The 11,683-nt window shown below is 40.9% G+C and overlaps 1 protein-coding gene across 1 annotated transcript; it reads left to right on the top strand.

The window, feature by feature from the left end:
* The first annotated feature begins 2,360 nt into the window (after positions 1 to 2,360).
* LOC137357479 (probable G-protein coupled receptor 139) lies at positions 2,361 to 8,314 on the top strand. Its single transcript, XM_068023825.1, has 3 exons — positions 2,361 to 2,450; positions 6,189 to 6,372; positions 7,413 to 8,314. The coding sequence occupies exons 1-3, from the start codon at positions 2,361 to 2,363 to the stop codon at positions 8,312 to 8,314; spliced, it is 1,176 nt and encodes a 391-aa protein (XP_067879926.1).
* Positions 8,315 to 11,683: the final 3,369 nt, after the last annotated feature.

Raw genomic sequence — 11,683 nt, 5'->3', positions numbered from 1 at the left:
CTTCCCATTTTGTTGTTGCCAGAAAGACACCACCGGGCCATCATTTTCATCAAGTCTGAGTGCAGTGAAATGTGATAAACAATATGGCAAACAAAGTGAAAATTCCAGTTCATGTATTAATTTAATCTAGGGTTCAGAATCCTTTTCTACAGGTAAGAAACTCTCATGTTATGGCTTTTTCCAGCAGAGCACAGCAAATGCATGCAAACGGTTCTCGTGGCACAATCTGGAAAGGTCTCAATGGATTGGAAAAACGCAAATAAAATACCTCTATTCAAGAAAACAGGCGGACAGAGAGCAGGGAACTATAGCCAAGTCAGCATACCATCTGTATTTGGGAAAATGCTAGAATCCGTTATTAAGATATTAGTAGCAAGACATTTGGAAATCAAACCGTTATAAGCCAATCATCAGGTTTTCACGAAAGGGAACTCGTGCTTGACAATGTTATTTTGGTTCTTTGAGGATGTAACATACAGGGTGGATAAATAGGAACCAGATTTCCAAGATGTATTCGGTAAGTTGCAACATAAAATGTGACTCCACTAGATAATAGCTCATGATGTTGGGTAGAATATATTACGCTGTATGGAGCATTTTCAGGATGGCAAACTGGAACTGACGTTGTGCCACAGGGATCAGCGCTTGGGCCTCAACACTTAACTCTCTATTTTTAGAGCTTGGATGAAGGGACCCAGGGTATTGTAAATAAATTTGCTAACGATACAAAGATATATATGAAAGGAAGTTGTGAAGAGGACATAAAGTGTCTGCAAAGAAATTTAGATAGGTTATGTAATTTGGCTGATGGAGTATAACATGGAAAATTGTAAGGTTGCTCACTTTGGGGTGAAGAATAGGAAAACAGAATTTTATTTACATGGTATTTTATTTCAGGGAGCAGAATTATTGAGGTGCATTCAGGAGAACTTTTTGGCCAGTATATAGGAAGTCCAACAAGAGAGGCAGAAGGTTTAGACTTTGTTTTAGGAAATTAAGTTGGGCAGGTGGAAGGACTGGCAGTGGGAGAGCATTTTGTTGCTGGTGATCATAATTGAATCAGTTGTAACATAATTTTGCAAAAGGCCAGCGATAGAACAGGAGTTAGATTTCTCAACTGAGGCAAGGCAAAGTTGATTAAACTGAGGAGTGACTCAGCGAAAGTGGACTGGAAACAGATACTTGAAGGTAAGTCACTGTCAGAGCAGTGGGAGGCATTCAAACGAGAGATGAAAGGAGTTCAGAGTAAACATGTTCCCACAAAGAAAAAGGAAAAGACTGCCAAATATAGAGCACCATGGATGTCAAGGAGCTTACAGAAAGAGATAAGGCACGAAAGGGAAGCTTATATCTATACCGAGAACAAATACGAGAAAAAGCCAAGAGGAGTATAGAAAGTGCAGGGATGAAATCAAAAGGGAAATTGGGAGGGCAAAGAGAAGGCATGAAACAATATTGGCAAGCAAAATCAAGGTCAACCCAAAGATGTGTTCTCAATACATTAAGAGTTGCAGGAACTACGGAGATAGTAGCGCATTAAAGACCAAAAAGGTAAACTATGCATAGGAATAGAAGATGCTGTTATGATTCTTAACCAATGCTTTGCGTCTGTCTTCACAAAAAACGGGGGCGATGCAGATATTGTAGTTATGGAGGAGGAGAGTGATGTATTGGGCATGACATATATTGGCAGAGAGGACGTAGTAATGGGATTAGCATGCTTGAAAGTTGATAAATTATCAGTGCCAGATGAAATGTACCCTAGGCTGTTGAAAGAAGCAAGAGAGGCAATAACAGAAGGTCTCACCATTATTTTCCAGTCCTCACTGGACACAGATGGAGGACTGGAGAATTGCTAACGTTGTATCTCTGCTTAAAAAGTGAGTGAGGGATAGATAGAATAATTACAGGCCAGTCAGTATGACGTCAGTAGTGGGCAAATAAGTAGAATCTATTCTGAAAGACAGTATGAACTGTAATTTAGAAAGGCACAGGTTAATCAAGGATAGTCAGCATGGTATTGTTCAAGGACGATCTTTTGTGACCCAACTTGATCGAATGTTTTCAAGAGGTACCAAGGAAGAAAAATGAGGGTAGTGCAGTTGGTTTACATGGATTTTAGAAAGGCTTTAACAAGGAGCACATGGCAGACTGGTTGCAAAAATAAAATATAATGGGATCCAGGGAAATGCAACAAGGTGGCTTCGAAATTGGCTCAGTGGCAGGAAACAAAGGGCAATTGTTGAACGGGTGTTTGGGCGATGGAGGGTTGTTTCCAGTGGCGTTCCATAGGCTCAATACTGGCTACCCTACTTTATGTGGTATATATTAACGATTTGGACATAAGTGTTGGGGGCATGATGAAGAAGTTTGCAGACGACCCAAAGATTGGCCGTGTGGTAAATACCAAAGAAGATGGCTGTAGGCTTCAAGAAGATATTGATGGTCAGGTCAGATGGGCAAAAACTTGCCAAATGGAACTCAACCTGGAGAAATGTGAGGGGATGCTTTGGAGAGGCTAAACAGGGCAAAGATATAAAACAAAAAGAAGAAATGCTGGAAATCTGAAACAAAAACAAGAAATGCTGGAATCACTCAGCAGGTCTGGCAGCATCTGTGAAAAGAGAAGCAGAGTTAACGTTTTGGGTCAGTGACCCTTCTCGAATCACATCTTCCCTCTCTCCCATGCTTGCTGCTCCTCTGAACACAAAATCCCTGTTTCCCACACTTTCTGGTGCTACAATTATGACTGCACCTGTTCATGCTCTCTTTCAGCCACTTCAGCATTTTCCATTGGGGTTTGTTGCCCATCCCTGGCACCATCGTACCCATGCCGTCTTCCCCTCGTGCTCGCTGTTGTGAGCGGCCTGTTTATTTCAATACACGGTACCTTGCAGATTGTTGCTGTGCACACGTGAACCATAGAGATAAAATTGCGCCGAAGAGCCCTTGGGGTTGATGTATGCAGATCATTAAAATGTCATCAGCAGGAACAGAAAATATTCAAAGGTGCTACTGAAATGCTGGCATTTATACCTAGAGTATTGGAATGCAAGTGGGTAGCAGTCATGTTCAGCTGTACGATTTCCCTGAAGGAAAGCGAGCAGTTCTCGGCAAGTCACCTTAAAAAGAATATATTGAACTTGAAGGGAGTGTAGCATGGATTTAGCATGATCGCTAGAATCCAAGGATTAAACTCGGGGAGCAATTAAACAAACTAGTGATGTATTCCCTGAAATTAACTAAAATTTAGAAGGTTAAGAGGTGATCGATTTTTTACAATTTATTAAGGGGAAAGATGAAGTAGAATACGAGGAAGTATATATGTTAGTTGGTGCCTCTGAGACGAGGGGGCATAGACAAAACATTGCGGCCAGACCTTTCAGGAGTGAAATTAAGAAACATTTCTTCATGCAAAGGATGCTAGAAGTTTGTAACTCACTTCGGCAAAAAGCAATTGATGTCCGATCAGTTGTTCAATTTAAAACTGAAATAGATCGATTTCTTTGTTGTCAGTCACAGGGATTAAGAGGCATGGATCACAGGTGGGTATATGGAGATGGGTCGCAGATTATCCATGATCTCATTGATTGGTGGAAAGGACTCTGGGAACTAAATGATCTACTCCGGTGAATCACTCACCACTGTGTCCATACCGCTGTTTTGTTCAGTTGGTGAGAATACGGAGTTAATAAAACTAAGTTTGACATTCTCCCCGTGTGCACTGTCAGACGTTTCATTGCTAAATTTACAACGCGTTCGGCCTAAGAGTCAACGAACTTATTTACCTGTGAATTAATAATCGTTTAATAATATCAATTTCTTTCTCTTCTAACTCCTCAACCAAGGGGACATCTGCCCTCTCAGGTGGAAAACAAGAAGCTACTGACGCTCGACAGAGAACGGGGCAAATTAGATGTTTTTTTTAATGAACGCAAGTATGCAATGGGAAACGTTTAAAGAAATACATCATACCTCTCATCGAATATACGTTCCCTTGAGGAATAAAAGCTCCACTTGAAAAGTGGCATCACAATGTATAATTGGACAAGTTAAGAATAACCACAGAGACGTTCCACAAATATTTTGTATCAGTCTTCACATTAGAAGGCAGATGGAACATGTTGAAATTGTCTAAATCAAGGATCTAGTGAGTATGAAGAATTTAACAAAATTGATAATATTAAAGCAAACGTGTTAGATAAGATCATGGGACGAAATGCCGATAGATCGTTCGCATTTGATAGTCAACTTGTGGCTGCAGAGGTACTGGGTGCATTTATTTTAGGCTCCACAATTCCCGATGTTCCAGAAAGGTCCACCTGGATTCGAAAGTAGTAAATGTAATACCGTTATCATAGCGAGGGTGCAGAGAGGAAGTATGGAGCTATGGGCTAGTTAGCCTGAGATTACAACTCGAGAAAATGCTATAATATAATGTGAAGTACGTGAATCAATAAAAACGATGTTTAACAAATTGTTTATTGTTTTTATTTGTGGGTGTAACTAGCTCCGTATGTGAGGGATAATTAGTGACTGCAGGATGCTTGGGATTCCAGACAAAATTGGATAAGATGCTACTCAAGTGGTACTTTCACAAGGTTAGGGCTCATGGGATACGGGGTAAGACACTTACTTGATTTGATAATTAGTTAGCCGACAGAACAGGCAGCAAACAGACAGTAGGGAAAAACAGGTAATTTTTGGGATGGTGGAGTGCAACTGGAGAAACACCACAAGAATCTGTGCTTTGATTTCAGCTATTTATATCCAAATTAATAACTCAGATGAGGGTGCTGAGTGTATTATTTCCAAGGTTGCTGACTGTACAAGGTTGGCTGGGAAGGTAAGCTGTGTGGAGGAAGTAAGGAGTCTACAATGCGTTAAGCACAGGTTAAGTGATTGGGCAAGACTTTGGTGATGCCACTGAAAGTTTTCCTCCACGCCTCATACCATCCCGACTTGGAACTATATCGGTGAAGCTTCAGTATCGCTGAGCCAATGTCAGAAACTCACTCCATAACAGCACTATGGTTGTGCATACATCATGTGGAGAACCACTGTTCAAGAAAGACGCACACCACTAGCGTCTCAAGGGCTGTTAGGAATGGAAAACAAATGCTGGCATCGGCGGCGATGCTCACCACCCAAGAATGAATAAAGAAATGCACAAAATGGGTGGAGGTTGCCAGTGTTGCTCGTTTAAGGTAATAAGCAGGGAAATTAGGGCACACCTTGTTCGAAGATGGAGAGAGGCACAAGATGCGAAATCAGTAGCTGGACAATTCCTCCAGTTAAGAATTCGCTAAACGTCAGTCACACTTGTTGAGATAATCACCATCCAATATTGACAAAACCCTGAACTTTGACTGTGTAATGATGACGTGCAAACACTTGATGTGATAGTTTCAAATCTGTCGCCTTGTTTCTTATGCAGGAATATTAAACTTTTAATTAAAATTCAGAAGAATCACGCATCAATAATTTCCAAGAGACGGCTCTTAACTGTAGCCAGCGATTGTTACAATAGTGCCCACAATAAAAGGTGTCTAGATTTCTTCCTTCTTTCTTTGGTGTAAGACATATATATTCTGACCGGTATCATCAACTGGAAAAGATGCTTTCTGAATCAATTCATTTTGTACAAGAAGCAGCCTAGAATAAATATCCAGGAAATGTTTTTAAATTCTTGAAACGAAAGCAATATTGTGGAAGCTGGGAATCTGAATGATAAGAAAAATATGCTGCAAACAATCAGTAAAATAGGCAGCTTCTTTTTGAAGCTGCACCGCAGGTACGGAGGGCTTGATGGAAACTGTCAGTAATGTTATTATATCAGATATTAAAATTCTTATGTTTTGCTTTTTACTTAAGTTCTTCTTTGGTTGATCCTCTCGAATAGGAACACATTTGTTCGGGCTTTTATTTGATGACACTGGACAAATCCACTGTCTGGTAGCTTTCTTTTTGAGAAAAGACATCAGTGAAATACTTCTTAGGATTGTGAGACTTGTATGAGTGAATGAAGGTACAGCTTTAACCCGGTCTTCAAGGAAATGTCTATTTCGAAATCCCGCTGTTATTTTTAAACAATCCTGGAGTGAAGGCTGTTGACTTCATCTGTTTGTTCAGTGACTGTAAGGAAACCAATTATCTGACCTAATGGATTTGTGTTTTCTCCTATAAAGAATGGAGATCCTCTCAATGTGTCAATCGGAGAATTTCTTCCAGCATCAACAACATCGAATCATCGACTCTTACCAAAAGTGAAAATAATGTCTCTTAGTTTCCTGATAAAACTCAAAATTCTTTGGGTGCTTAATGATATAGAAAAGATTTACTTCCCCATCTTGGCTGCGATTGCTGTCCCGAGTAAGTTGCTACCTGGAGCTGGTACTTCAGTAACTGGAGTATAGCAGCATGTAATATCTGAGTCTGCACGTCCAGAAATGTACTGTATGACATTCCTTAAATTGCGATCGTGACTGCACTTCAAACTTGCAACCGTGAATATATGGAAAAGGTACTTCACTGGCCGTAAAGTGTTTTGCATGACCGGATTTTCTGTTCAGTGTCAATAGATGTGAGTTCTTCCTTCCTTCTTTCTCCCTTTCTTTCTTTCTTCCTTTCTTTTTCTTTCTTTCTTTCTTTCTTTCCTCCTTTCCTTCCTTCTTCCATCCTTTCTTTGCTTCGAAATTCTTTATGCTTCATATCTCCCTTTATTTCTGTCTTTAATCAGTTTGTCCAATTATTTCTATTTTCTCAACATGTATATTTGATTGTGACCTATGTTCCATGGATGTGAGCTCTCCTTCACTGATGTCAATCAAATTATTTTTGTGTACTTAATAGTCATGATTTCGATCCGATTCAGTAAATGCCCAGTGGAAATCATTAAAACTTCCCCATACCAGGCCATTCAAACGAGGTGAATTGAATGTTTCAAAACTGCGATTGGTAGATTTATTTCCCCCCCAGGATTAAGAATCCGTGGGGTGTGGATGGAGTTCAGATACAGATCAGCTGCAAACTAATTGAATGGCGTAACAGGTCCAACTGATTGAACAGCTGAATCACTTTCCACTGTCCATATGGAAGTGTGGCTCCCGAATTTTGTCCTCTTTTTATTTAATCTAAACTGACTTACTATTGTAACCTTGTTTCATTTGATTCCATTGCATCATTTAACTGCCGATTCATTACAGATTACTGTGATTGCAAAATATATAGACAGGATGTTGTGTCACAGAAAAGATAACAGATACCATCATATTTTTTCTCCGAATTACAGTTTATTGTGAAGAACGTGAATAGATGTATTCCACATCCTTTTCCATTATTTCACCAAAGCACGTCAAACTTCTATTATTGTGGTGTTTGATGAGTAATTTACTATTCACTTCTGCTTACAGTTAACGTGGTGACGATTGTGATACTATCTCGGGCAAAGTGTGGTCTCTCCAAATGTGTCACCTGCTATCTCGTAGCCATGGCAACGGCGGACCTATTGGTCGTTATTTTCGATCTGATCCTCAGGCAGATTCCAATTGTTTATCGGGAACAATCTGCTTTTCTGCATTACGTTAGAGTTTGTGATATCCACGCTGTCCTGCTTTATGCCTCCACAGACTGTTCTGTCTGGTTTACCGTCATGTTCTCCTTTGATCGATTTGTAGCCATTTGTTGTCAGAAGCTGCAAACAAAATACTGCACAGAGAAAACAGCCGCTGTGGTTCTCGGAACAGTGACTATGCTGAACTGTTTGAAGAACATTTTCTGGTATTTTCTGTATGAATCTAAATATATGATTTCTAACAGTCCCTGGTTTTGCTCCGTGTTATCAGCTGTATCTCTCTCACTGGCCTGGGCTGTTACGGAATTAATGCATTACATTTTAACACCTCTTATTCCATTTATTTTGATTCTACTATTCAATGCACTGACGGTCAGAAACATTATAGTGACCAGTAGAGCCCGCAGGCGGCTCCGGGGTGGGAGCAGAGGGGACAGTCCCAGTGACCCAGAGATGGCGAACCGAAGAAAATCCATGATTTTATTGTTCGTTATATCGGGGAATTTCATACTGTTATGGGTGGTGTTTATGGTTTGTTCCATTTTGAAACGACTGGAATACATGTGGCACCTGGTTACTGTTTCCCTGCCAACATTTGTTCAAGAGATAGGCTTCATGCTCCAGCTCTTAAGTTGCTGCACAAACACGTTTATTTATGCAGTGACCCAAAGAAAATTCAGGCAGGAATTGATAAGTGGAGTTAAATATCCTCTTACAATGATTGTCAAATTAATCCGATGAAATGATCTCACAATATCTACAGATGCGTTTTCAACTGAAGCCACCACCCCCCACCCCCCCCCCCGCCACCCCTCCACCCCCACCCCCTCCCCCACCTGTTCTCCCTGTGTTATTTGGAATGTGTTTAATTTCCAGGTAGATGTTGAAATGATTACATCGAACATATTATCATACTCAGTTGTCTGTACCATTTGCCTGTTCTTGAATAAAGCAGATTTTGATCTGTGCTGAAAGATACTTTGTCAATTGACAGCTTGCTTCATCATTTGATAAATTGCAGGAGAACAAATAGAAATCTGTGTCAGATCAGAAGGGAATGCAGCTGCTAAATTCCTCATCCGAATACCGCTCACTCCCCAGTCCTGGAACATCACACAATATAAGTCAGGAATCAGGGTGCAGTACACCCGCGAGTCCCTGAGCCACACATTGCCTGGTCCCAGGATAACATGTCCAAGGGACGAGGTACAGCGCATGCACGGGTCCCCGCAAAGTCCACCCCTGGGACCCAGGAGAGCACTTTCTGGAATCAGTACAGTAGATGCCATTTTCCGGAACAGTACACACCACCACTCCATTATAGCAAACTAGCGGGTACCAATACAACACAGCCTTGGATAACTGTGCAACAAATGCTCGAGTAGCAAGCCATTAATCTCCTGTATCCCAATGGCAGCGCACTCCCCTGTCTAGCTACGGCATACAACCAGCTCCTGACACAACGCAGTTCCTGCCCAGGTACACCACACTCCCAGGACCCATTATAGCACAACTGCTGGTACCAGTATCTTACATACCCAGGGTACTAGCACAATGCACATCCGGGTATCAGTGCTGTTTACTCCCGTGTGATTATGTTACTGGATTAATAATACTTACCGAACACATTCCCGGGTCCGAATAAAGTAACTTTCCAGATTCCGGTAAAACACTGACCCGGGTTCCCACACTGTAACTAAATCAGTAATTCAGAGAGCTGGTCCAATAATCGAGTTTGCTAACATTTATCCAGCTCAAGCAGACCGAGATAAGCTACAATTCAGATGGTGTTTTTCTGTTGTCGGTGACTCATGTGATTTACACTGTGGCTACAATAGATAGAGTGTCAAACTGGTGGAAATCAGTTTCATTTCTATACTTTCTTACGTTACATGTTTCCCGTGGAGCAACAATCATAAGCCTGTTGACTGCACCTTTCTATACATTGGATTATTGGGTTTGTGCAGAGGACGATATTTGAAGCCTGCCCTTCCCATTATGTTGTTGCCAGAAAGACACGACGAGGCCATCATTTTCGTAAAGTCCGAGTGCAGTGAAATGTGATAAACAATATGGTAACCAAAGGGAAAAAGCCAGTTCATTTACTAATTTAATCAAGGGTTCAGAATCCTTTTCTACAGGTAAGAAACTCTCATGTTATGGCTCTTTCCAGCAGAGCAAAGCAAATGCACGAAACGGTGTTCGTGGCACAATCGGCCGAATAATTCGGTTATATTCTCCCAAAATTCCTTACATTCTGGAAAGGTCCCAATGGATTGGAAAAACGCAAATGAAATTCCTCTATTCAAGAAAGCAGGCAGACAGAGAGCAGTGAACTATAGCCCAGTTAGCAAACCATCTGTCATTGGGAAAATGCTGGAATCCGTTATTAAGATATTAGTAGCAAGACATTTAGAAATCAAACCGTTATTAGCCAATCATCAGGTTTTCACGAAAGAGAAATCGTGCTTGACAATGTTATTAGGGTTCTTTGAGGATGTAACATACAGGGTGGATAAAGTGGAACCAGATTTCCAAAATGTATTCGGTAAGGTGCTACATAAAATGTGACTCCACCAGATAATAGTTCATGATGTTGGGTATAATATATAACGATAGATGCAGGATTGACTAACCAACAGGAAACAGAGATTCGGAATAAATGGGGCATTTTCAGGTTGGCAAACTGGAACTGGTGGTGTGCCACAAGGATCAGCGCTCGGGCCTCAACACTTAACTGTCTATTTTAAGAGCTTGGATGAAGGGACCCAGGGTATTGTAAATAAATTTGCCAACGATACAAAGATATATAGGAAAGGAAGTTGTGAAGAGGACATAAAGTGTCTGCAAAGAAATTTAGATAGGTTATGTAATTTGGCTGATGGAGTACAACATGGAAAATCTGAGGTTGCCCACTTTGGTGTGAAGAAAAGGAAATCAGAATTTTATTTACATGGCATTTTATTTGAGGTGCATTCAGGGGAACTTTTTGGCCAGTATATAGGAAGTCCAACAAGAGAGGCAGAATGTTTAGACTTTGTTTTAGGAAATGAAGTTGGGCAGGTGGAAGGACTGGCAGTGGGAGAGCATTTTGGTGCTGGTGATCATAATTCAATCAGTTGTAACATAATTTTGCAAAAGGCTAGTGATAGAACAGGAGTTACATTTCTCAATTGAGGCAAGGCAAATTTTACTTAACTGAGGAGTGACTTAGCGAAAGTGGACTGGAAACAGATACTTGAAGGTAAGTCACTGTCAGAGCAGTGGGAGGCATTCAAAGGGGAGATTAAAGGAGTTCAGAGTAAACATGTTCCCACAAAGAAAATGGAAGAGACTGCCAAATATAGAGCCCCATAGATGTCAAGGAGCTTACAGAAAGAGATAAGGCAGAAAAGGAAAGCTTATATCTATACCGAGACCGAATACGAGAAAAAGCAAAGAGGGGTATAGAAAGTGGAGGGGTGAATTCAAAAGGGAAATTGGGAAGGCAAAGAGAAGGCATGAAACAATATTTGCAAGCAAAATCAAGGTGAACCCAAAGATGTGTTCTTAATACTTTCAGAGTTGCAGGAACTACGGAGATAGTAGCGCATTAAGAGCAAAAAGTTAACCTATGTGTAGGAACAGAAGATGCTGTTAGGATTCTTAACGAATACTTTGCGTCTGTCTTCACAAAAGACGGGGGCGATGCAGATATTGTAGTTATGGAGGAGGAGAGTGATGTATTGGGCATGACAAATATCGGCAGAGAGGACGTATTAATTGGAATAGCATGCTTGAAAGTTGATAAATTCGCAGGGCAAGATGAAATGTACCCTAGGCTGTTAAAAGAAGCAAGAGAAGCAATAACAGAAGGTCTAACCATTATTTTCCAGTCCTCACTGGACACAGTTGTGGGGCTAGAGGACTGGAGAATTGCTAACGTTGTATCTCTGTTTAAAAAGGGGGTGAGGGATAGATAGAATAATTACAGGCCAGTCAGTCTAATTTCAGTCGTGGGCAAAGTTGTAGAATCTATTCTGAAAGACAGGACGAACTGTCACTTAGATCTTTTGGGCCTCCTTATCTCGAGAGACAATGGATACGCGCCTGGAGGTGGTCAGTGGTTTG

The sequence above is a fragment of the Heterodontus francisci genome, chromosome 48 (assembly GCF_036365525.1).
Source record: "Heterodontus francisci isolate sHetFra1 chromosome 48, sHetFra1.hap1, whole genome shotgun sequence".
In the NCBI taxonomy this organism is placed as follows: Eukaryota; Metazoa; Chordata; class Chondrichthyes; order Heterodontiformes; family Heterodontidae; genus Heterodontus; species Heterodontus francisci.
The sequence above is the reverse complement of the archived record's forward strand: the minus strand, read 5'-3'. Positions and strand labels throughout refer to the sequence as shown.

What these genes read in the sequence shown, in the direction of transcription:
- LOC137357479 (XM_068023825.1), top strand. Translation starts at nt 2,361, where the DNA reads ATGAAGAAGTTTGCAGACGACCCAAAGATTGGCCGTGTGGTAAATACC. An exon ending in AAGAAGATATTGATGGTCAG is followed by an intron (nt 2,451 to 6,188) that starts GTCAGATGGGCA and finishes TCTCCTATAAAG; the next exon opens with AATGGAGATCCTCTCAATGT. An exon ending in GGCTGCGATTGCTGTCCCGA is followed by an intron (nt 6,373 to 7,412) that starts GTAAGTTGCTAC and finishes TTCTGCTTACAG; the next exon opens with TTAACGTGGTGACGATTGTG.